This window comes from Oratosquilla oratoria, chromosome 12, assembly GCF_046742065.1.
Source record: "Oratosquilla oratoria isolate Oo_2021 chromosome 12, ASM4674206v1, whole genome shotgun sequence".
NCBI lineage: Eukaryota > Metazoa > Arthropoda > Malacostraca > Stomatopoda > Squillidae > Oratosquilla > Oratosquilla oratoria.
This window is the reverse complement of record NC_134788.1, coordinates 33,473,835-33,500,085: the sequence shown is the minus strand read 5'-3', so window position 1 is coordinate 33,500,085 and position 26,251 is coordinate 33,473,835. Positions and strand designations below refer to the sequence as shown.

Genomic DNA, 26,251 nt, shown 5'->3' with positions numbered 1-26,251 from the left:
ACTCTACCCTCTCATAAACAAACATTAATTGACCTCACCAGCCAGTCCACCATAACTGTACCTCCTTTCTTCAGACATTCTGCATGGCATCCATCCAACCCAGGTACCTTACCTACTCTCATCATCTTAACAGCTGCTTTCACTTTATCTTTCCCTATTTCTCCTTTATTTTCCACACTCATCACTCTCATTTTTTGGCGCTTCCCACTGCAACTACCTTTCCCTCCCTATCCTCCTTCACATTTAGCAACTCCCTAGAATACTCTGCCCACCTTCCTCTCACTGCCTTTTTTTCCAATTATCATCTCTCCATCTGCACCTTTTACCCCCTCCCCTCTACTTGATTTGCCTCCTCTTCCTCATTTAATTTCTTTCCAAAACATCTTTTTATCACTTTCAAAATTTTCTGTCATACTCATACCCCATTTCACATCTGCTCTCCTCTTTGCTTCCTTTATCATATGCTTAACTTCCCTTCTCTTTACTTTGTACCTCTCATACGATTCCCTCGTCCTAATTTGTAGCCAATCTATGCATGCCTGCTTCTTCTCTTCTACACCATTCTTTGCTTCCTCATCCCACCACTCACTACCCTTCCTTCCATTTCTTCCTATCCTCCTTGTTCCACACACCATCTTTGCACACCTTATGACTCCCTTTTTGATTTATCCCCATTCCTCCTGCACTCCTAGTTCTACTTTATCCTTTACTCCTTCAGCTTCTTCTTATACTCATTTTTATTTTCTTTCTCATTTAAGCAGTTCACTCTAAGTACCTCCCTACCATCTGCCCTTTTCCTCCTTCTCCACCTATTTTCCACTCTCAATTTACCTTCCACCAGAAAATGATCTGATATTCCCCCACCCTCTCCCCTTAGAACACACATCTTTAACTCCTGTACAGCAAAGGATTGAGGACACACGCCATTATATATATATATATATATATATGTGTGTGTGTACTCTATTAATGTAGATTCAACCATACCCTGAACCTGCAACCAGCTTTGATATAAAATATTGGCTATGTCCCAGTCGAGATAGTAATTAAACTGACTAACATGCTGGAACACTGCCGAGTTTTCTTTCCCATACCTAATTGTACGTTTGTGTCAATTCAGCCTTGTCCCCATGTCTCTCCCTGTCTAGCCAATATAATCTAGATTAAATCCTTTCATGGGACTGAATATATACTTGGATTGTGTTCTTCTGTTAGCCTTTGGCTAATTGTGAACTAAATGACTTGGAAAGACTTATTTGAAATCCAGGAGTTGTTTCAAAGGATAAAATCAAATCTGCTGAATATATTACCATAGATATATTTACAGTAACACAAATTACAGGTAACAATGTCATATACTCCAAACAACTTTAAACAACGCTATGGTAAACAGAAAATGTGTACGTCATGAAGCGCGGATATTTGTATCCACCAGTTATGCCATTCTCTAAGATTCTCAATAGTTTTTCATAATTACAAGAACATTTGTGCACTTAATAGAACACTCAAGAATCTTTAATTACTAACAAGCAGAAATGTAACTATATAATATGCCAATCAAACAGGGTCATTAAAATAACTGCACAACTGAGGGTAAACCAACTAATTTTTACAACCGACAGTGTTGGAGTGTGATGAAATATACACTAGCATAGATCATTGGAAATAAGAAATTTTGGTCAAATGTTTGCAGAGGTCTACTCCAATGTCAGAAATCAATGTGTGATTCTTGTGAATCCTTTACTGGTCTCCACTTGTCAGGGAACACCTCATCCCCCTAAAAAAAAAAAAATTTGGGTAGAAATAGTACTAGAATCCAATAAATATATAAATGTTTATGCTTATCATATTAAGAGTAAGAAAAAATAATTCTAATCAACGGAGCCTAGCCTATTCCTATCAACAGAACCTAAACTATCCCTACCTATAACTAGGTTGGGTTAGACTCAACCCATCCACCCCTATTCTATCAACAACAAAAAGCATGGCACTTGGTGGGAGCCATTTGTTGAGTTATGATTATTTAGAGACAGTCACCCCGAATTAATTACAATACACTTATCTTAAAATTTGGTTTGCGACATGGCAATCATATTCGTAAAACTCTAAGACATCATAATTTTGGGGTTAGGTTATGGTCAATGATACTTCATCTGGAACCTTCCAATATAATGTAAATTATTCATAATTTGTGCAGCAATTGTTCCTCTTATGAGACAGGGCTTTCAATGAATGCATTTGACTCATAGAAAGAAATTAAAAAAAAAGACAGTTACATGGGAGACTTAAAAAAACAGCTTTCCCCATAAGAGTGGTGGATGTATGGAACAAACTAGATGAAACAATAGTGTGTGCACAAACCATACATGAAATTAAGAGCAATTTAGACACTGCGAGATACAGAAACAGGACACCACGATCGAGCATAGCTCCCCTCTCTGTAGGATACAACTAGGTAAATACACACACTTACCAGCAGCTGTGGGACAGCTTTCCCATGGCCAGCCAAATCTACAAAATCGATCCTCTATGACTGAATTATATAACGCAATTCCTTTTGACATCTGTTCATTTACTTTTTTTTATGTTTGCGTCCCTCCAAGCACAGTATGAGATTAAAGCATATTTTCTTCAACACCTTCATTTCTCTTATGTGTTTGTCAGATTTATTCTATCACTATCCAGTTCCAGTTTGCCCACCCAGTTTTAGAGGTCTACAAATAAATAAGTTACCCTACAAAACTTCTTTACAAAGGATTATAAAGGAGGAGTATGCCGACAGGAGACCATTTGATCCATAACTGAGTTGGATACAAAAAACATATATATAATAATAATCAATATGTAAACAAACAAAAAATATAATAATATAAATAATAATAAGTAAAATAAGTAAATAAAGAGGTAAAGTTAGATAAGAAACAAACTGGTAAATTGTAAATAATAAATAATAAATGCTAATCAAACAATAAACAAATAATAACAAATAAATAATATAGAATAAATGGCAGGTATTGCAGCATCTTGCTTAGGTGTTTATTTAAACGAATCTTAAAGCTTCAAATTGAACGGCATTGCACTGCCTCTTCAGGAAGTTTATTTCCTTAACTACATGGTTGGCGAAGTTGTTTCTACCAACTTCTATATCAAATTTATTTCTTGACAGTTTGAGACCATTTTCAAATTAGTGGTATTGTGATAGCTCCCCTGGAAGCTGATGCTTGCCTGCTAGTGCTGTAAGTAGTCCTGGATCCAGGCAAGGAGTCTGCCCTGAACATCTTTTGCCACCAAGCCGGTCAGGATGGTAGTAGGGCTTGCCAGTTCAAATGCCTTCTCCAAATCGAGGAAAACAACCACAGCGAGGCAGTAATTGATCCGGCTTAGGGTCATGATGCTGTCGGCGATCCCAACTCCCCGCATGAAACCGAAAATGCGTCACACGAGGTGGGTGAGCACCATGCATTCTGCAATCTTGGCCGTGCAGTTCATCAGGGAGATGGGACAGGGCTTGGTGGGATCCTTAGATTTAGGAATAGGTTGTGTGTCGGCCAATTTCCATGCGACCCGGGAGGCGTCCCGACAGCCATGAGTGGTTGATCAAGGATAGAATATACGCCTAACCTGTTGGTCCGGCATAGGCCAGCATCATGTAAGTGATTTGATCCGCCCTTGTGGCAGTGTCCTGGGTTTTCGCGCTTGGATAAGTTCGCATTCAGTGAAAGGCTTGTCCATCATGTCGGGTCTCTTCCGAGCGAGGTCAATGAGGCTGTCCCTCTCTGGTCTCAGCTGTTGCTGTAAGGTATCTCTGCAGGTAGCTGGGCAGTGGCGCATGTGGCAAACATGTCTGCCAACCTTTCCACCTCCTGCCGTGGATGTGGGTGGGGTGGAGATTGTCATGGTCGCTTGCCAGAGGCCGTCCTCAGTTTGGAACATAGGTTGGACAAGCCAGTGTCCTGCTTGAAACTTGTGCACCACTTCGGCCACTTTGCCTCTCCTACTCTGGATGTGGATTCTTGAGCGTGTTTCACCACCTTCCGAAGCTCAATGTTTGTGGGGCTGGGCCTTCTTGTACAGTTTCCTGTGGATATTGACGAGGTGGTTCTGTTCTCGGACTTCCTCCTCGTTATAGAACCACCAGTTCTTAAGGTACTGGCAGGCCTGTTTTTCCCTTGGAATGGAAGCACCCGCTGCCCTTCCGATAGCCGCAGTTAGGTCAGATTATCAGGACAACACCATTCTACCACAAGCCAGTTCCAGTTTGCCCACCAAGTTGTAAAGGTCTACAAATAAGGGGGTCACCCATTTCAGCACGACCTTTATTCAAGTTATCCTTCAAAACTTCTTACCCAATGTTGAGATATAAAGAGCTACAAGAATGTTTTAATAATGCACACTACACTAATGACAATACTATTCAAAGTGGAGACAATCATGGCAGCAAATATCATTTCACTTCACTTGTCCCTGTTCCTTGGTCACACCTCTAGATCATCACCATTGCCAACAAAAAATATTTCATAAGAACTGCATCATCCGTTTACATTTCATAATACAATATGTATCATCAATAACAATGCTATCAACAATATAATAAATACATTCTCCATCTTAACACAAACATCAGAGTAATACTCAAGGGGCACAGGATCGCGGGCTGGTGTACAATGTGGAGAGTCACATAGTTTCAGTCTAGGCAGACTACCCATGCATGTTCAACATCGTGTATATCCCTCACCGTGGAAACCTATGTTCAAAACAAGACACATTTCTCACAGTACTCATCCATGTATTTTAAAAAAAATACAAGTTAAAATAATAGGTTCACGGATGACTCTATTCATGTTTTCGACCAGTAGGGGACTTCTCTCACCCAAAATAACATCATCTGTCGAATGCATTTCTAAACGCAGCATAGTTACGACGTCTTAGCTTTTTACAGGCCAAGTTCATTTATTCACAGAATAACAAAAGGTCATATTCTATAAAACATTTCATTGTATAGTTTCTACTTTGAGTACTCATATCTTTTTAGTAAGCATATATTTCATCTGTATACATTAAGCGTAACAGAGTTACTGAGTGACATTATTAATAATTTGTCAGAAACATGCAACACAAAGGTCACTTGAAAGACTTACGTGGATCTTCAAATATCCGTTGAGAGAACTTGTTTGAGAAAGTTTCAATTCAAAGGTCACACTGAAAAGGATTTTCCCCTGTGTGGGTCCTTATGTGAGTTTCGAGGTGAGACATTGTCATGACAACTGTTGGGCAAATGTCACACTTGAAAGGGTTCTCTCCTGTGTGGGTCACCACATGATGAATGAGACCATTCACTTCACTGGAAATTATCACAATGTCACATTTGTAAGGTTTCTCTCCTGCTTGAGTAATCACACGTGATGTTTGAGTCCCAACTCTTTTGTAAAAGTTGCGTCGCAAATGTCACACTGAAGGTTTTTCTCCTGTGTGGGTCATCATGTGACACCTAAGATCACATTTCGTTATGAAAGCTTTGTCGCAAAGCTCACACTGGAAAGGTTTCTCTCCTGTGTGTGTTGCCATGTGCTTTGTAAAACTGCCCTTTGCTCTGAAAGCTGCATCACAAAAGTCACACTTGAAAGGCTTCACCCTTGTGTGCGTCCTCATGTGGGATTTGAGACCACTCGTTGTGGTGCAAGCTGCGTCACAAAGGTCACACTGGAAAGGTTTATCTCCTGTGTGGGTCATCATGTGGTTTCTGAGATGATGCTTTCTTCTAAAATATGCATCGCAAATCTCACACTTGAACGGCTTCTCTCCTGTGTGGGTCATCTTGTGATATTTGAGGTCACGTTTCGTAGTGAAAGCTGCGTCGCAAAGGTCACACTGGAAAGGTTTCTCTCCTGTGTGGGTCATAAAGTGACACTGAAGATTTGACTTTATTTTGAAAACTGCATCGCAAAGGTCACACTGGAAAGGGTTATCTCCTGTGTGGATCATCATGTGGTGTTTGAGATGATGCTTTCTTCTAAAATCTGCATTGCAAATCTCACACTTGAATGGCTTCTCTCCTGTGTGGGTCATATTGTGATATTTAAGGTCACGTTTCGTAGTGAAAGCCGAGTCGCAAAGGTCACACTTGAAAGGTTTCTTTCCTGTGTGGGTCATCATGTGACACCGAAGTCCTGAGTTATGTGTGAAAGCTGCACCACAAATGTCACACTTGCAAGGCTTCTCTCCTGTGTGTGTCCTCATGTGGCATTTGAGACCATTCGTTCTTGTGAAAGCTGCGTCACAAAGGTCACACTGGAAAGGTTTCTCTCCTGTGTGGGTCATAAAGTGACATTGAAGCGTTGACTTTGTTTTGAAAACTGCATCGCAAAGGTCACACTGGAAAGGTTTTTCTCCTGTGTGGGTCATCATGTGGTTGTTTAGATTTCTTTTTTTTTCTAAAAAAAACTTCGTCGCAAAGCTCACACTTGAACAGCTTCTCTCATGTGTGGGTCGTCTTGTGATATTTGAGATTACCTTTCATAGTGAGAGCTGAGTCGCAAAGGTCACACTGGAAAGGTTTCTCTCCTGTGTGGTTCTCATCATGTGACATCCAAGACTTGCCTTTGTTGGGAAAGCTGTGTTCCAAAGGACAAAATGGTAAGGTTTCTCACGTGTGGTTCATTATATAACCTTTGAGACCACTCTTGTGGGAGAAATCTGCATCCCATGAGCCACACTGGGATGCTTTGTCTCCAGCGAAAGTACAGAATTTAAGATCGACTCTTCTAGTGAAATCTGGGTTGTTAAATCCTGGTCCTGAAAATAAAAACTAAAACTTTTAAATGTTTGTAATCATTTGTAAATAACAAGAAATGTATTGAATATAAAGTTTGAATTAGAAATAAAAAATAACTTATCATAATGCGTATAAACACACCATGATAAATCCATATGTCGCATGACATACTGAGAAATAAACAGAAGAATATGTTTGCTGTCATTTGACACTACCAACACCCTCTTACCAAATGCTCTCCAACAATCCTAGTACAGTCAAGTCCGTTTGTTGTCATTTGACATATGGGTGATAATCAGCCTATATGTGAAACGACTTATCTAAGGTCCAATTTTGGTAATAATTGGTTCCACATTATCATAGGAGTTTTGTGACAAACTATGGTATGCAGACAGACAGACAAGTTAAACTTCTCAGATCCCTATACTACAGGTGTACGCTACATCTGCATTGATCCAAGTTTCAATAACAAACCTAACATCAGGGTGTGAAAACATTGTGGGATGATTTGTTGGTTTGTGTGCAAAGCGTTGAAATGAAATTCTGTGCTAATGGTCAGTAGTGACAGTGGGAAGTCCCGGGGTTCAATTACCGGGCGGTGCCACATTTTCAGTGGTTGCCACTGATGGTAGGTTGGGTATTTATTGACCCCTTGGATACTCGCATCAACCACTTTGGAGACTCCTGGTCTACCCAGTGCTCAACGGACATGTACCACACAGCCTTTGTTGATAGTTTTACTCTATTGGTGTCTAAATCGGCTGAATAGATTGAGTTCTTGGTGGCTAGATACTCCATGTACTTCACCCTGCTACAGAATACTAGAACATCTTATGGACAGAGGGATCTCTTGGCAGCTTTTTTTGCTTTGCCACTGTAACCACTGGCCATTTAATGGCCCATGCTATCCAAACACATTGAGAGATACCTCTTCTGATCGTGATGTCCTGATGATAGATACAAATTTCACTGACATTTATTGCATGACAATCAAGACCATCACCAATAAACTTAAAAAAGTGCACACCTAAACGATATAGCAATATAAAAATAAATATAAAAATTGTATGTAGTTAATGAATGATATAAACTTCCTGCAGGGGCAGTGTGATATAGTTCAGTTCGAAGCTTTAAGAATCATTTAGATAAACACCTAAGCAAGATGCTGTAATAACTATAATTTATTTCATATTATTTATTTATTTTGTTATTATTTGTCTGTTTATTCATTATTATTTGCTTTATTCTCATTTATTATTAGCTATATGTCAATTCATCATTATTTACTATTTATCTGTTTGTGTATTAACTATACCTATGCATTTATTTATGTATTTTATTTATCATCTATATCATCATAGCTTTTAATTATTCATTCATTTAGTCATTTATCTATTTATTTATCATTATTATGATTTTTTCGCATCCGACCTAGATATGGACCAAAAGGTCTCATGTCAGCATGCTCCACCTTTGTAATCCTTTGTATATTACAATACAATGTAATAAATATTTTACTTGGTGGAAATCAATAAAAAAGAATGCTAAAAGCAATATACTACCGAACAAAGCCACAACAAGAACTTAGCGACGCCATATTCGTTTTGATACATGCAGAAGTTGAAGAAATTAAATTATATAAATTGGCCTAACGTAACCTCATTGGAATTCCCCATTGTAAACAGACAACACAAACATGGGGTTTCGAAGCTCTTGCCACAGTTCTTTTTGGTAGTGTATTTGCTTTTAGTAATTTTTTCAGCCACAAAAAACATATATTACATTGATGTACTGTAATTTACCATATTAATATCTAATTTTGTAGTTATATATCGCATAGGTGTGCATTTCTTTAGTAAAACCACTTACTTAGGGCAGTATGGAAAAGAATACATATTGCATGGGAATCTACTCAGCCTACAAGTTGCTAGTTGCAAAAACATGTTAACTGGTGGAGGTGGTTATAGCAATGCCTGTAGGGTCCATAATCATGCTCTAACCACGAAAAAAAAAAAAAAAATGAACATATGTGATACCTGACTCACGAGAAGATCATTTTACTGGTCTATACGAGCTTAATGTAATGGACTGGGTGAGAAAACATATCATATTATCCAAAGTGACATTCCATTTAAGGATATAAATCCTAATATTTGCAAACTATCCAACAGGCTAATTCGTTCTGAAACACATTTTATAATTCTTTAAATGTTGATTTGATCGAACTGTATGTTCCGTTTCAATCGGAAATCCCTTATTTGTACTAACCTCAACCCCCGACCAATAATAACTGGGGAATCCACTTGGTTATAAGCATTTTGAGTAAGAGAAGTGTGTAAAGCTAATGATGTGCGAAAGAAACGACAAAATTGTTAGTATAAGCTATAAAACAAGCACACACACACCCTATTCTAACCATACCTAACCTATGCATTTTCTCTCACTTTTACCATTTTTTTCCAGAGGCACTTGTGTTTTGTTTCTTATATCTGATGCAAGTTTTTGAGGCCTGTCACTGTTCTTTCTCCCATCTTTAAACAAGTTTTGTAGTCCATACCCGTTTAGGTGAACCAGGGTTATACAACTTGCTGATAACAGCTGGATTTTCCAAGTAAATAATTTCAGCCACTATCCCCAGCATCCTATTTGCTTTCTCTGGGGGGCACAGATGTAATGCCTAGGTATTCTTAGGTCGTTACACCAAGATAAATTTCATTTTGCACTTTCATTTTGAATCCCATATATAAGTACCATGAATAGTAATATCGGTAGCAATTTCTAAAAAAAATTAGGATGAATGAACATCTATAAATTTCCCAAGAGTTAGGTTAGGCTATGGTTCACAACTGCAATTTTTACCTATATCCATATTAAGCTCTTAGTATTCTGAGCATTTCAAACCCCACATATAATACAAATTAATAGTTATGTTGGTGGAAAAAAAAAATTGAGACAGGCATGTATTTTGGTGTATTACAAAGATACTCGCTGGTCTCACACCTTCAATTTTTATCAATATCAATAGCTAGATTATATAATTCTGGGTATTCTAAAACCCCAGATGTAAATACCATTTCAATTAGCTTTTGAAAATTATAAAACATCAGTATAATGTAAAGTATATCCTAGTTCTTGGAGGGCTATTTCTATTTGAAATGTTTTCTTTGTGTTTTTGCGTATCTCAACCCCCAAAAAAGTTTAATCCCCCTCCACAAGTTTTCAGACGTTGGGCTTCTTCCAACGCAGTTATATCTAATTTAATCTCATTACTGACTTACAGCATTCTTTCCAACACTGCTACATACACGATGGCATGCAACTTGCAGTTATCAATCCAATGCAACCATGTAAGCTGTAATTGACTGGTGAACGCCTTGAAGTGACTTTTTTTATTACTTGTTGAGTTTCCCTTTTTGGTAACAAGCTTCGTGAACCTTCAGCATTTTACAATGTCCAAGGAATTTCAAATATTCTTGCAACTGGAAGGTCACTTTCGGAAATTCACTACCGGGTTCAAGTTTTGTATGCGATGTCCTATATACTTCCACCTACAATGCACTTCAATTTGGTTTGATTTACTTTGTTCACATCGCCTATACTCAATTTTCCGTTCACTTCATTCATCAACTTACTCCTTTTTTCCAGTTTGTGCAGATTTTCCTTTTATCTTCTATGTTTACTTTTTCGAAGACGTTTTCGTACAACTTCCTGTTCATTGTTAATGTTTCCTATAAACTGCTTTGTTTTGGTTTTCTATTCTTTAGTTCTTGGCAGTAAATTAAAAATGTATTTTTCGCAGGAAAATCAATTTTTCATTGATACAAACCAGAGGTACTCCTTACAATAGGATAATTTGCGTAGCGCAATATTTCTACCGCTAAATTAAAATCCTCACTCCGTGGGTCTGGGCAACGCCTATCCTCAGTATGGGGCCCTATTGGGGCAAGGGGGGCCCTTGCCCTCCACCACAAGTCTCGCACACTATACTCCATTCTCTGAGCCAGGTATGAAATTAATCACAAGGTTTGTCAGGCAAGGGAGAGGGAACTTTTTAGAGGGGTGGTTGAGGAGGGCCATTAGAGGTAAGGAGTACCTCAGGTTTGTATCAGGGAAAATTTAATTTTCCTGCGAAAATTACATTTGTTCCGAAGAATACAAACTCTTCGGTACTCCTTACAATAGGAGACTCGGACTTAGGAGGGAAGGAAGTTGTTATCTTGCCTGGAAAACCCCGTAAGGAAATTTTAGTGTGCTAAGACTATGTTGACCAGACCCTTATACAATCCCCTAAACTTTGAAGTGCACCCATTTCTGTTCCCATGAGTGGAGACAGGTTATACTCACTTTTGTACCACTGCAGGGCTTGAATTGATTCCATTGGAATGCTTGAGAGCCCTCGGGTGAGGTAAGGGAATGTAGGAGTATGAGAAGGACTTTGGAAAGTTATCACCGCGTTTGCCGAGCCAGAACTTGGATGAGTTGTCAGGGTCGGCTGTGTGCTATTGGGGAGGGGTATATCACTTCAGGACTTCTTGGGCGGCCACTATGGGGCCTAAAGAGAAGTTCCCTAAAGATTCCCACATAACTTCTTTGAGGTAAAAGAAAGTGAACGTATTCTGGCTCTTCCATATACCTGCTTGAAGAACCTGGTTGACTGACAGATTCTTTCTGAAGACTGGGGAGATCCCCACTACCCTTAGGTCATGGGCTTTCGCTTTAGGGCAATCTGTGTGGTTCATGTCGTAGGCTCTGCGGATGACTTCCTTGATCTAGTAAGAAATTGAATTCTTAGTGATGGGCTTCGGCTTACCTTTAGTAGAGAGGAACAACCTCTTTAAATCTGGTCTAAGATGTTCAGTTCTCTTGAGGTAGATCCGGATGGCTCGTACCGGGCATAGTACTGTTTCCGTCTGTTCTCCCCCTACAAATTCGTCTAAGGACGGAACACTAAAGGACTAGAATCTAGGGTCGGATTTGGCAGGATCTTGGTTTTTGGCAATGAATTGAGGTATGAAAGTGAAGGAAACCTCTTTCCATCCTTTGGAATGGGCGACTCTATAAGAGATGGCGTGTAACTCCCTACTCTCTTGGAAGATGCTAGGGCTAGAAGAAAAACTGTCTTCAAGGTGAGGCCCTTCAGATGTGCCTCTCGGAGGGGTTCGAAAGGGGAACCCCTCAGATAGTTCAGGACTAATGCCACATCCCACGGAGGAGAACCGATTTCCCGGGGAGGGGGGGGGGCACGATCTTTTGAAGTGCCCAATTTCCGGACGAAGGTTAGGACCATGCTCAGGTGTTCTTGGCATAGTTGGGTGGAATGTGCAAGGATCAGCCAATCGCCCAGGTAACGGAGTAGGCGAATTCCCTTGGAGTGGGACCACGCTGAAACGAGTTTGAACACTGGTGAAGACTTGGGGTGCTGTGAAAAGTCCGAAGCATAGGCAGGTGAACTGGAAGGTGTTGCCCTTGTGGACGATTCTGAAGAATTTCCTGGAGGAGGGATGCACTAGTATTTGGAAATAGGCATCTTGGAGGTCCAGTGACACCATGAAGTCCCCTTCCCTGATAGACGCCCTTGTGGACTCTGGGGTGTCCATTAGGAACTCGTCAGGGAAAGGAACTTGTTGAGAGGAGACAAATCGATGATGGGTCTCCACCCCCTGTTGTCTTTTCTACTAGGAATAGCCTTGAGTAGAACCCTGGGTCCGGAGTCGAGACTTCCTCTATAGCTCCTTGCTGGAGCAGAACGGAGATTTCCTCCGCTAGGTCCCGCCCGCGAGCCGAGTCCAGATGGTAGCTGCTGACTTGGATGGGATAGGGGGAGAGGCTTTGGACGGTGTGAAAAGGAAGGCGATAGCCTGTCTTGATGACTTGTAGAGTCCAGTCTTCCGCTCCGGCCTCTTCCCATGCTCTCCAGTAGAGAGAGAGGCAACCCCCTATCTTCTGCGGACGGACTGGCGAATTCCTAGAATTTTCTGTGTGTGTGGGGGGGGGGGGTCCGGAGCCTCTATGATGTTTGCGTCTATGTTCTCTATTAGGAAAGGGGCGGGGCTTTTCTGTCTACATTTTCGACTTGGAGTGGAGGGGGGGTGGCCTTTCTTCTTTCTTAGAGTGAGGAAACGGCTGTCTCTGTGTCTGAGGGGTCCTAGGAGTTGATGGCGGGGGGTTGGCCTTGGCCTCGAGGTAGGGACGGCTACTCTCTCGATGGCTCTGTTATGCACCAGTTGGTTTTTGCTTGCGATTGCTAAATCCACCATGTCCGGGGGAATCGGCGTGTGGGTTAGAAGGGGGGCCCTCTTCAATGGAGCATAAATTTATCTGAGGAGGGAGTCACTGGGGTCCCCTAGGATGGTGTCTCTTATGCGTGACTCAATGTTGGCCCAAGACGTTGAGAGGCAGGCCGCTTGATGCTTCAGGGCTCTGCTCGAGCTTTCCGATAGAGCCTGGAGGTCGCATTCCTCCTGGGGTTGCAGCTTGGGTAAAAACTCCCTTGCTGAAGCCAAGACGCGTTCCAACCAGGAGTTCACCGCGAAGGACAGTGCCCTGGATTCTCTGCCGGAAAGGATGACGTTTGCTCTGTGGAGTGAATCCACGTCCGCTTTGACAAGCTCTGGTAACCTAACCGGGATCGAGGCTTCTTTGAGGTTTGTCCCTGATGGGGTACAGAAGCGTTTTTTATTTTCCACTGGAACGGAGAGCCAGCGCGCTTTCTCGGTTGTCCGTTTTGTGAGTGCGTCGGAAGCCTGGCTCATGGCTCTTACCGTCTGTGTACTCCATGGGAGTTGGGTTGGGTTGGAGGTGGTTTTCCTGTCTGAGAATTGCCCGTCTTAAAGATTTCCGACTCGAACGTGGCTTCCTCTTCTTGAGGAGGGCCCAGTTGATTAGCTCTCCTAACTTTAGCGAGGATCTCTGAGAAGGAGGGTTTAACAACCATCGGGGATTCCGACTGGAAATCTTGCAAGGTTTGGTAACTCGCCCTCTCATCCACGGTGCTGTGGACGTCGTCGTCGTCGTAGCTGGAGTCTGTCAGGTCAGCGAGAAACACCGCGTCTTCATCCTCGTCCCTGATCGGTTGGGGGGGGGGGTCCGATCAGCTGGAACATGTTCTAGGGGGGCTCTTGTGGGTGTTGAATCCTTTCGAACTTTGGAGTTCAACAGGAACTTTTCTTGAGTTGCCCGGATGAATTCGCGTTGTTCATCCATCATCTGTTCTTTCATTGTGTGAAAGAGGGAATAGATAGTGGGGAGAAGTTCCTGTAGATGCCCGCTTGGAGAGTCGCGATTAGGTTCAGATGGTCCGGGGGACCCTAAAGGGAGTCTCTCTCTTCTGGTCGAGGTGGTTAGACTCGCGAGTAAAGCACGCGTAGGCTTACCTCGGAGAGCTCACCCAGGAACGTCTCTGTATGTTTGGGATTTTGTCCTATTGGTCGTTACTGAGGGGTCTTTGTTTCTACTCCGGTGGCGTATTGTCCTAGTTGCTGTTGCCATAGCTGCGGTGGTTTTTGTCCCTTTAATGTCACCCGTTCTTTGATTTGTGTTTTCATCAGTAGCAATATACAGTGCTTCAAATACTTTCCTTTTCTGTCTGATATACAAATTCACAGACGAGTTAGGACTAGGATTAAGATCCTCTGGCTTAACCATCGTGATTGACGCGGGTAAGAAGATAGGTGACTTGACGAAAAAGAAAAAAAGATCAATATGGCAACGGAAGTATTGTGTACAAAATTCCATGTAGTGGTCTAAACATTCTTACTTTGGAGAAACACACAGAGGATTAGAAAACAGGCTCAGCGAACAGAGCAGATGTCAGATACCATCGAGACACTAGTGCATTAGTTAACCACATTAATGAGTCATTAACCGAAATGGGAGGCAGCAGAAATACTAGAAGAAAACTTAACCAGACACAAAAGGAAAGTACTTGAAGCACTGTATATTGCTACCAATGGAAACACAAATCAAAGAACGGGTGACATCAAAGGGACAAAAAACCACCGCAGCTATGGCAACAGCAACTAGGACAATACGCCACCGGAGTAGAAACAAAGACCCCTCAGTAACGACCAATAGGACAAAATCCCAAACATACAGAGACGTTCCTGGGTGAGGTCTCCGAAGCTCCTCACAATGCCCCGTTTATATATATATATATATATATATATATATATATATATATATATATATATATATATATATATATGTTTGCCTTGTTTTCTCCTATATACATCATTTCTCTGAAGAAGCCTGTTTGTGTGAGACTAGTCAGAGATAAACTTGGATTCTGATCTATGTCTTCCTCACCCACCTTCACCAACCTGTCACAATCCCATATATATATATATATATATATATATATATATATATATATATATATATATACATATATATGTATTTCAAACACAAATCACTTTTAAATCCATGACATCGCAGTCGAGACAGAGTCGCTCGATGGAGACATCCGTTGGAAATTGAAACGTGGACGAGCCGAGGATTCGAACCCAGCTAACCCGTAACAAAGTTACAGTAACGTAAACCAATACGCTATCTAGATAGCGTATTGGTTTAAGTCACTGTAACTTTGTTACGGGTTAGTTGGGTTCGAATCCTCGGCTCGTCCACGTTTCAATTTCCAACGGATGTCTCCATCGAGCGACTCTGTCTCGACTGCGATGGCATGGAATTAAAAGTGATATGTGGTTGGAAAAGAATATATATTAAATGATCACTGGGAATCAGTGTGTATACATATATATATATATATATATATATATATATATATATATATATTATACGAAAAATAACCTGTGTCAGGCAATGAATACATGTACACACTTGGACATTGGTTATTTGGTTACAATAGCGCTTGCTAATTACCTGTATGACTGTTGTGCTTGCAAACCCGATGATACTTCTATACCCCATATATGTCCCAGGAACAACAAAGATTCTTGCAAGTCCTTCCATAAGGCTCTTTCAAACACAGGTTCATAGTGTTTACTCTTGGCCAGACAAATACTAATGTGCAACTTGATACAGCAAAATCAGAAACATGGGTTATTTAGGGATGACCTTTAACCCATTCAACTCCGATGACAAGATGTCTTGTCATTTGGTCAAATAAAACAAAAAATCATAAAACACCAAAATGTTTGATCAAACACCAGAAAAATATGATGTCAATCCTCGCTTCGCTCGCAGCGAAGCGAGGACTGACGTCATATTTTTCTGGTGTTTGATCAAACATTTTGGTGTTTTATGATTTTTTGTTTTATTTGACCAAATGACAAGACATCTTGTCATCGGGGTTGAATGGGTTAATTTACTGGCCACGTGAACAATTGTTGACGGACTGCTTCTCTCTGGATTATTTCTCAAAAGTGCCCAGAGATAAGTGTAATGGAGAGGGAGTAGTTCATCATTGAAAAGGAGGATAAAGGAGAAATGAATTGACCAGGTCCAGTCACTAGACACATAAACTCCAAAACATATTACTACACACCCACACCTCACCGACGAGAATGCTTCAATGTATATTGCCCTGAGACTTATTTAAAGAAACATGAATCAACAACTAAATCTAACAAAGAACTGTCAGAGACACTAGAGGTCATGACTCGTTTAGATAATCAGGTGAAAATGATTGCCCTCAAGCAAATGCTATCACCCGTCACAAAATAACTCGTAGTGAGCATCACGAAAACAACAAACTTAAAACAACACGAGAAGCCATCATAATTCGACCTGACAAGGTGGTTTTGTATCAGGAGATATGAGAGAACAAGAACATGCAAGACTACTGCTTGACACCACGAACAAGCTGATATCACTCATCGAAAGACTTCGTTGAAAGCTGAGTGTGTGTCTCCAAGGATAAAACAAACTCTGCTGAATATATTACCATACATATATTTACAATAACAGAAATTATAAATAACAATGATGTATACTCCAAACAACTTTACACAAAGCTATGATCTAATATTCTTCACGTTTTTTAATAATTACAAGAACATTTGAACACTTAATAGAACCGTCAAGAATATTCAATTGCAAACAAGCAAAAATGCAATTACGCAACAAGCCAATCATAAAAAAGTCACTCAAATAATTGCACAACTCAGGGTACACCAACATTTACAAATGATAGTATGTGTGTGTGTGTGTGTGTGTGTGTGTGTGTGTGTGTGTGTGCGTGTGACGACTCATCTACTAAATAGGTCTATAACAATGGATCAGTATCTAATACCTGAAAGTACCATCACACAGAAAAAATAAATCACTCAAGTCACTCTGGAGTGGCCTCTGACCAGCGTGATTTATGCATAAAAAATACACGTAATCAACCTTTCGTAAGGAAGTGCGAGTCACTACGTGACATTAGAAATCAATTCATCCTTCGTGAGAAAGTTGGATCGCACAGGTCAAACTTGAAAGGTTTCTCTCCGGTGTGTGTCATCACGTGATTTCTGAGATGACTCTTTCGCCAGAAAACTGCATCACACAGAACACACTAAAGAGGCTTCACTCCAGTGTGGGTTATCACGTGTCGTTTCATACCACTCTTTTGCGAGAAAGCTGTATCGCACACGACACACTTGAAAGGCTTCTCTCCAGTGTGGGTCATCATGTGTCGTTTGAGAGTACTCTTTCGTGAGAAAGCTGCACTACACATGACACATGGGAAATGCTTCTCTCCAGTGTGGGTCAGCACGTGTCGTTTGATACCACTCTTTTGTGAGAAAGCTGCATCGCATATAACACACTTGAAAGGCTTCTCTCCTGTGTGGGTCATCATGTGTCGTTTGAGAGTACACCTTAGTGAGAAAGCTGCATTACACAGGTCACATTGGAAAGGCTTCTCTCCAGTGTGGGTCATCACATGATATCTGAGGGAACTCTTCCCTGAGAAAGCTGCATCACACAGGTCACACTTAAAAGGTTTCTCTCCAGTGTGGGTCATCATGTGATCTTTGAGATGATCTTTTCGTGAGAAAGTTGCATCGCACAAGTCACAAGTGAAAGGCTTCTCTCTAGTATGGGACATCACGTGATATTTGAGAGAACTCTTTCGTGAGAAAGCTGCATCACACAGGTCACATTGGAAAGGCTTCTCTCCAGTATGGGTCATCAAGTGAATTTTGAGAGAACTCTTTTCTGAGAACGCTACGTCGCACAGGACACACTGGAAAGGCTTCTCTCCAGTGTGGATCATCATGTGTCGTTTGAGACTACTCTTTTGTGAGAAAGTTCCATTACACAGATCACACTGGAAGGACTTCTCTCCAGCTTGTGCCATCACGTGCCGTTGGAGATCACGCCTTCCTAAGAAAGCTGCATTGCACAGGTCATACTGGAAAAGATTTCTCTCCAGTGTGGGGCATCATGTGATATTTGTTAGCACTCTTTCGTGAGAAAGCTGCATCGCACAGGTTACGTTGGAAACGTTTCTTTCTAGTGTGGGTCATCACGTGATATTTAAGAGCACTCTTTCCTGAGACAGCTCAATCAATCAGTTTACATTAGAAAGGTATCTCCCCAGTGTGGATCATCGCGTGATATTTAAGATGATTCGTGAGATAGGTGTGCCGCAGACGTCACGCTAGATTCTCTTCATTATATGACAAATATACGGAATTTTCGTATACCTCTTCTGAGGAAATGTTGATATTTACCCTCGACCTGAAACAAAATATATAACAAGTTTGATATTTAACTTTCTGAGAGCATGTAACAGGAGTAACACGATCGTATACACTGTGGGGCATTAACCAAAATGCAGTACGGGAGCAAAGACCTCATATAAAAGAAGAAAATTAGAAGTGGCTGATTAAACATTACAAATAGAGGACACAAGAAAGTGAGGTCGGTGTATAAGGTAGGATAAAATATCATAACTGGAAATAAGATTGTCAAATTTTCGCATAGTACCACTATACACACATCAATCAAGGATGTCATAAATCAAGGTTTAAGACACTTGTGTGAATCTGATATTGATTTCTGCAGGAAATAACATATCCTCCATGTTACTTATTTTTGTGACCCCCCCCCCCTCTAACCTTAAATTTGGCGGGAAAACGAGTAAAATTCGGCACATATATCACCAAAAGCCTACACAGATAAAACTACATTTTTTATTTTTGACATTCTTGGGTAAGAAGTAAAATACTTTATTCAATCTATTGTACCCTACTCCTACCTACAACTAGGTTAGGTGACATTCACCCTTTCCATCCATCAATTACTTAAAACAATGTGCATGATGAGGATAGTTTGTTGAGTTATAGTTATTCAGTGGAAACGGCCACTTTAAATGAGTTACAAGTAATTTGCACGAATATTTGCGTTCCGTACCAACCTTACTTATACATGAACATGAGATTTAATTTTCTAGGTGATTGGTAAATGAAAATTAATAGGCAATAAAAAAAATACAGGAGTGGGTGAATAAATATTACAAGGAGAGTCCACAAAAATATTATTTCAGATGTGAAATGGGGTAAGAGTATGAAAGAAAAATTTGAAAGTAATAAAAAGATGTTTTGGAAAGAAATTAAGAGAGGAAGAGAAGGCGAATCAAGTGGAGAAGAGTTAAAGGTGCAGATGGAGAGATGATAATGGAAGAGAAGGCAGTTAGAGGAAGATGGGTAGAGTATTTTAGGGAGTTGCTAAATGTGAAGGAGGATAGAATCTCGGCGTGGTCTCCTGACCTAATTAGCCGTCCTATTTTAGTGTCGTCCACAAATTTACTAATATTCCTATTAATCCCATTGTGGAAGTCGTTTATGTACATAATGAACAATAAGGGATCCAAAACAGAACCCTGGAAGACCCCACTAGAAACACTCCACCTGGATTACACCTCATTTATGGTGACCTGCTGTTTTCTGTCACTGATCTGAGCTATAATCCATTCTAACACTTTTTTCTCCTATGCCATGGGATTTTATCTTATTTAGTAGTCTATTATCCTGAAGAAAGAAAAAGAAAATAGTCAGCCGAACCTATATCACTACCTATAGCTAGGTTAGGTTACATTCAACCCAACCCCATATATATATATATATATATATATATATATATATATATATATATATATATAAATATATATATATATATATATATATATATATATATATAGGATAAAGGAGAAATGAATTGCAACGATTCAGCAGTGTTGGTTGACCTGAGATGTGCAGAAGATTCTTCTCTCGGTCATTTGTTATTAAAAGAGTCAACTATTGCCACAACTCTATGATGGCCTCCACTTCTCATTTGGCTATTATCATGAAGGAGTGGCATCGTTAGTAGCTTTTTCAGATGGCCACTGGATGGGGAACCATAACACAAAGTGCCATTTCATTCTTGCCATCGTTTTTTTATGTGAATGAGTGAACCGGCTGAGCACCTGTAATTATTTAGTTCACATGTAAGTATTCTCAGTAATGACCACTTACTAAAAGTTCAAAGTGTCGAAAACAAGGTAATTCTTAGATATTTAACTGTGTGACTTTTATTGTCATCATGTTTTTTTTGTCATTCATCATATTCAACAATGTGGCCAATTTTGGTTTGGTATAGGGAGTATGAATGTGGCAAATTCCAAGAAAAATGATAAATTACAACCAGTTCCAACAGACGCTAACTAGGTCGTCACTATTGCCCTGTGACTCACTTGAAGACGTGTTACATACAGAAACATGAATCAACAACTAGATTTAAAACAGAATGGTCAGAGATACTAGCCGTCATGGAGGCATCAAATCACATGTCATAAATGATCTGACATGAAAGTTCTCATGAGTCGTTCAGATAATCGGGTGGAAATGATTGCCCTCCACCAAATGCCCGGGTATAAATTAATTATAAACTGCTATCATCTGTCACAAAATTATTTTGTAGCAAACTTCACGAAAACAACAAATTATCACAGCTCGACCTGGCAAGGACGTATTCAGAAGTTACGAGAGAATAAGCACATGCAAAAACTACTGCAGGACATCACGAACAAGCTCTTCCTGCAAAGAAAAAAAAAATACATTCAGCAAACAAGTTGGATTTATTCTTCGTCAACAATGAATAATTCATCATATGGCAATTGATATCACTCTTGCAAAGATTTAATTGAATTCCGAGATTAGTGTCTCAAAACATAAAATAAACACAGCTGAATAGTTTACCATGCATACATTTACAGTAATACAAATTACAAGTAACTATGGCATATATTCCATACAACTTTACACAACGTTAAGGTAAACAGAACATATGCACGTCATGACATGCAGACATCTATATACACCAGTTATGCCATTTTCTAATGTGCTCGATGAATTGTCATTACTACAACATTTGTGCACTTAATGTAACACTCAAGAATCTTAATTGCTAACAAGCACAAATGCAATTATGCAAAAAGGTCAAACAATGTCACTCAAAGAAAAGCATAACTGAGGGTAAACCAACTAACAGTATGCATGTGACGACTAATCTACCAAACAGGTTTATAACCGTGGATCACTTGATTAACGATTGCACCATCACAGGTCACACTGGAGAGACCTGTCACTAATGTGAATCATCACGCACTACACAAGATCAATCATTCGAAAGGAAGTGGGAGTCGCTGAAAAATAAAATGCTTCTTTCCTGTATGGGTTAACACGTGATTATTTTAATTTACTTTTTTTTTTTTTTTTTTTTTTTTTTTTTTTTTTTTTTTTTTTTTTTTTTTTTTTTTTTTTTTTTTTTTTTTTTTTTTTTTTTTTTTTTTTTTTTTTTTTTTTTAGAAAAATGTATTGAACAGGTCAAACTTGAAGGGTTTTTCACCAGTGTTGGTCATCATGTAGTGTTTGAGACTCTTTCACGGGGAAGTTGCATCACCCATCATATTAAAAGATCTCTCTCCTGTGTGGGTCATCACGTACCGTTTGACATCACTCGTGGGAAAGCTGCATCACACAGATCACACTTGGAAGGTTTCCTCCAGTGTGGATCACCATGTGTTGTTTGAGACTTCTCTCTAGTGAGAAAGCTGCATCACACAGGTGACATTGGAAAGGCTTCTCTCCAGTGTGGGTCATAACGTCATATTTCAGGGCACTTTTTCTTGAGAAAGCTGCATCTCACACGACACAATGGAAAGGCTTCTCTCTGTTGTGAGTCGTCATGTGTCCTTTGAGATGACTCCTTCAGAAAGCTGCATCGCACATGTCACACTGGAAAGCTTTCTCTCTAGTGTGGGTCATCATGTGATATTTGTGAGCACTCTTTCATGAGAAAGCTGCATTACACAAGTCACATTGGAAGACTTTTCTCCAGTTTGTGTCATCACGTGTCGCTTGGGATCATACCTTCCTAAGAAAGCTGCATCACATAGGTCACACTGGAAAAGGCTTCTCTCCAGTCTGGGTCATCATATGATATTTGAGAGCAATCTTTCGTGACAAAACTGCATAGTATTGTTTACATTGGAAAGGTTTCTCTCCAGTGTGGGTCATCATGTGTTCTTTGAGATGATTCTTTCCTGAGAAAGCTTTATCACACAGGTCACATTGAAAAGCCTCATCCACTGTGTGGATCAGTGGATCATCACGTGATATTCAAGAGGACTCGTGAGATAGATGAGCCGCATATGCCACACCAGATTCTCTTTATTATATGATGAACGTACGGAATCTTCGGATACCTTTTCCGAGGAAATTTTTATATTCACCCTTGATCTGAGAGAAAATATATAAAATTTTTGAGATCTAACTTTTTGAGAGTACATAATCGGAGTATACAAGTGTATACAAACATAGTGGGGCATTAACCAAAATGCAGTAGGGAAAAAAACAAACAACTCATATCAAAGTAGCTTAAGGGAATAGTATAGAAATGGAAGGTTGAACAAATACCTTGCTTTTGTACTGTTCAGTATTGTCCAACATCATTAACAGGTTTCTGTATATATGAAATTAAACGCTAAAATTATGTATGAGTTTTGGTCTAAATTCGCTTAAAATTCAAACATCCATACAAAAACTATGAAAAAAACCAGGATTTTCAACAATTTTATATCTTTTAAAATTCATGGGGAAAAACATAAATTCTAACAGTTGATATATGTAGAGTAGATTCTGTTCTTTAATTTGGTACCTAATTTGTTGCACTCTCTTGGATAGATCAAAATTACACCACAAAATATGCTTAGAAATGCCTCAAAATTAACCCTTTTGTTAAGATAACAAACAATTTCAGCCTCCATGCGGCAATGCTTCCATACATCCTAAATAAAAATTTATGTGATTTTTTTTTTCTTCCAGGTCAAAAAGCATGGGAAAAAGTAGAGTAACATATGATAATATGAAAAAGATTATTTTGAATAGGTCTAATCCAAGGGCCTTACCTGCTCTCATAATTTTCAGAGTTACTTGAACCTCACCTTTTCCTATTTCTCCTCCATTTCCCTCTCTCATCACTTGTCCTCCATTCTTTAGTGACACTCCTTCCTCTAACCTCAGGGTTGGAGGGAAAATGAGAAAAACTCCATACAAATACTGCAAGATGCCCATAAATAAAACTACAAAATGTTGATTTCTGACATCCTAGAGTAAGAAATTACTTTCTTCAATCTATCATAGCCTGTTCCTACCTTCCCTTCCATCAACTACTAAAACAAGGCACAGGGTGGGAGTAACTTGTTGAGTTATAGTTATTTGGCGGAAACAGTCACTTGCAAATGTTTGCATCCCATAACAATCTTACTCATACATCAATCCTAAGATTTAATTTTTTAGGTGATTGATAAAGTGCAAATTAATAAGGAAATGAGAAGACACAGGAGTGGATGAATAAACATTAAAAAGAGAATCCATAACAAAAAAATAATAACAAAAAGAATAATCAGAGTATGATGAAATATACAATATGGAAATAGAGGTCAACACCTATGTCAGAAATTAATGTGCAATTCTTATGAATCCTTTACTGGTTTCCACTTATCAGGGAACACCTCACCACAACCCCCCAAAAAAAGGGAGTATATGAGGGAATTTTGGCAGAAATAATACTAAAATCCAATAAATAAAAATATAAAATATTTATGCTTATCTTAGAGTAAAAGAAAAAAAAATCTAGTCAACAGAGCCTCTCCTATATCAACCATAGACTATTCCTACCTACATCTAGGTTAGGTTAGACTCAACCTACCCAACTCCATTCTACTACAAAAAACATGGTGCATGGTGGGAGCTGTTTATTATGATTATTCAGATACAGTCACCCCAAATCAATTTAATACATTTATCTTGAAATTTGGTTTGTGCAAGTGGCAATTATACTCATAAATCACAAAGACATCATAAACATAGTTTTGGGGTTAGGTTATGGTCAATGATGTTGCATCTGGAACCCCTTCCAATATGAATTACTAATATTTTGTGAAGTAATCATTCCTCTTGTGAGACAGGTCTTTCAATGAATGTATTTGAGTATTCCTGTCCCAATATAATTTACTAATATTTTGTGAAGCAATCGTTCCTTTTGTGAGATGGGGATTTCAATCGATGTACTCGAGTATTCCTATCTCAAATAATGTATGATAGAACCTGCATCCTTCACATTAAAAAGAATTTGCCAAGAATATAGTAACCTAAGAAATATGTTCATTAGTTTATGGTTTTTTATTTATAGTCACTGGATGCCTAGCATGCAAGAATATAAACATTAAATAAGCATTTTGGTAAGACTTCATTCTGCCTACCAAATTGGCAGTCCCTAAATGCAATCAGAACTAACATTAAACCAGGCAATGTAAAGTCATGAACAGCTGAGGAAGATAGCCTCTACCACATAATAAATAAATGTACACGACTGTTGTGCTTCCAAATTCTATGTCACTAATGGATCTCACAGGTGTCACAGGAATCTTTCAAGTCTGTACTATGCATATGCTCACACTATAAAGTACGTGTTTGTATTCAGTTATTACAAAATGGACTTGTGTCAATATAAATAAAATTTCTACTCGATGGAAATAAGCCCTATATTTGGCTTCTTTGAGTTATCCCTAGTATATCGTTCTATGCTTACCTGTGACTTTGTCTGTTCTTTACATTTGTTATTTAATTAATGTGTATAGGTTATTTATTTGGCTTGAATTGCTTGTAAAATGGTTGTATATTGAAAAATAAAATCTAAAATGTAAATCTATAACCATTGCACAGTGAATTGATATTAGTCAGTGTTAACAATCAGGTTAAAGACATCAACTTGTGTGTTTTACAAAGGATTGGAAAAAAAAGCATGCAGACAGGAGACCTTTTGGTCCATAACTATGCTGGATGTGGGAAAAATAATAAGTAGATAGATAAATGAGTAAATAAAAAAATAAAACAAATAATGGCAAATAATAAACAGACAACAGTAAGTGATGAGAAACATTAACTGAATAACAAAAAATTAATATAATAACAAATACTGATAAATACAATAAAATAAATCACACGCATTACATTATTTTGCTTAGTTGTTTATCTAAATGAATCTTAAACTTGTTTTTGAGGCACCCCCCATTACTTTAAAGTTTGCAGGAAAATTAATAAAATTATGTACAAATGCCACCAAATGCCTGTAGATAAAACTAAGAGATTTTTATTTCTGATATCCTTGGGTAAGAAGTAAATTACTTTATTCAATCTATCATAGCCGGTCCCTACCTACACATATGTTAAGTTACATTCACCCTTTTTTTGAGGAAGGACAGGAGAGGACAGAAGACAGGGGTGAATGGAGAATGGTTGTATATGGAAAATGTTGTGATGCATGAGGTGGATTGGACGGGGGAATGGGGGTGAGGTAGTGTGTGTGTGAGCAAAAATTTTTGACGCAGCCCGAAGGGATTTCTCCCCGTCCTCTCCTTTATATGGGGGGACAGAGAGGCGGGGTTGCCGATTTAATGAAGCGGCCTTGCTGTGTATGTGCTGTGTCCTGCGACACTGCTTCTGACCCAGGGCAGTGGACAGGGTGCAGGGATGACCCGTCATCTAGGAGGTGCTAAGATGGGAGGGAGGGTGGAGGGGTGTGGAGTGTTTTCAGGGATGAAATGGGTGGGAATGTTTTTGTGCCTTGTCCTTTTTGGCTACCCCCCTTGTAAGGGGGAAAAAAGCCTTGGTATATGTATGTATGTACATTCACCCTGCCCTTTCATCAATTACTAAAACAAGGCACATGGTAGGAGTAGCTTGTTGAGTTATAGTTATTCAGGGGAAACAGCCACTTCAAATGAGTTACAAGTAATTTGTGCAAATATTTGCATCCTGTACAATTTATTTTTTAGGTGACTGAGAAGCTGGAAATTAATAGAGAAATAAAAAACTACAGGAGTGGATGAATAATTACAAGGAGAGTAAACATATATATATATTGTTACGTATTTGCATGTACATTAACTCACCTTTTTCTATTGCACATGGGCCGTGATCATGGAATCAC

The 26,251-nt window shown here is 39.3% G+C and overlaps 2 protein-coding genes across 3 annotated transcripts; both read right to left on the bottom strand.

Annotated features, from left to right (window-relative positions):
- Positions 1-1,279: 1,279 nt before the first annotated feature.
- On the bottom strand, positions 1,280-10,796 carry LOC143031323 (uncharacterized). 2 transcript variants are annotated; one of them, XM_076195011.1, is made up of 3 exons: positions 10,169-10,796; positions 5,139-6,792; positions 1,280-1,777 (listed from the first exon to the last, which is right to left on the bottom strand). In XM_076195011.1, the coding sequence occupies exon 2, from the start codon at positions 6,403-6,405 to the stop codon at positions 5,446-5,448; it is 960 nt and encodes a 319-aa protein (XP_076051126.1). In that variant the 5' UTR covers positions 6,406-6,792; positions 10,169-10,796; the 3' UTR covers positions 1,280-1,777; positions 5,139-5,445. The 2 variants fall into 2 exon arrangements, with proteins under 2 accessions (XP_076051126.1, XP_076051125.1); XM_076195010.1 differs by lacking the exon at positions 1,280-1,777 and having other exon boundaries at positions 5,446-6,792; positions 10,405-10,796.
- Positions 10,797-16,700: 5,904 nt separating this feature from the next.
- LOC143031334 (uncharacterized) lies at positions 16,701-22,781 on the bottom strand. Its single transcript, XM_076195030.1, has 2 exons — positions 20,715-22,781; positions 16,701-18,454 (listed from the first exon to the last, which is right to left on the bottom strand). The coding sequence occupies exon 2, from the start codon at positions 18,069-18,071 to the stop codon at positions 17,286-17,288; it is 786 nt and encodes a 261-aa protein (XP_076051145.1). The 5' UTR covers positions 18,072-18,454; positions 20,715-22,781; the 3' UTR covers positions 16,701-17,285.
- Between the last annotated feature and the right edge of the window lie 3,470 nt (positions 22,782-26,251).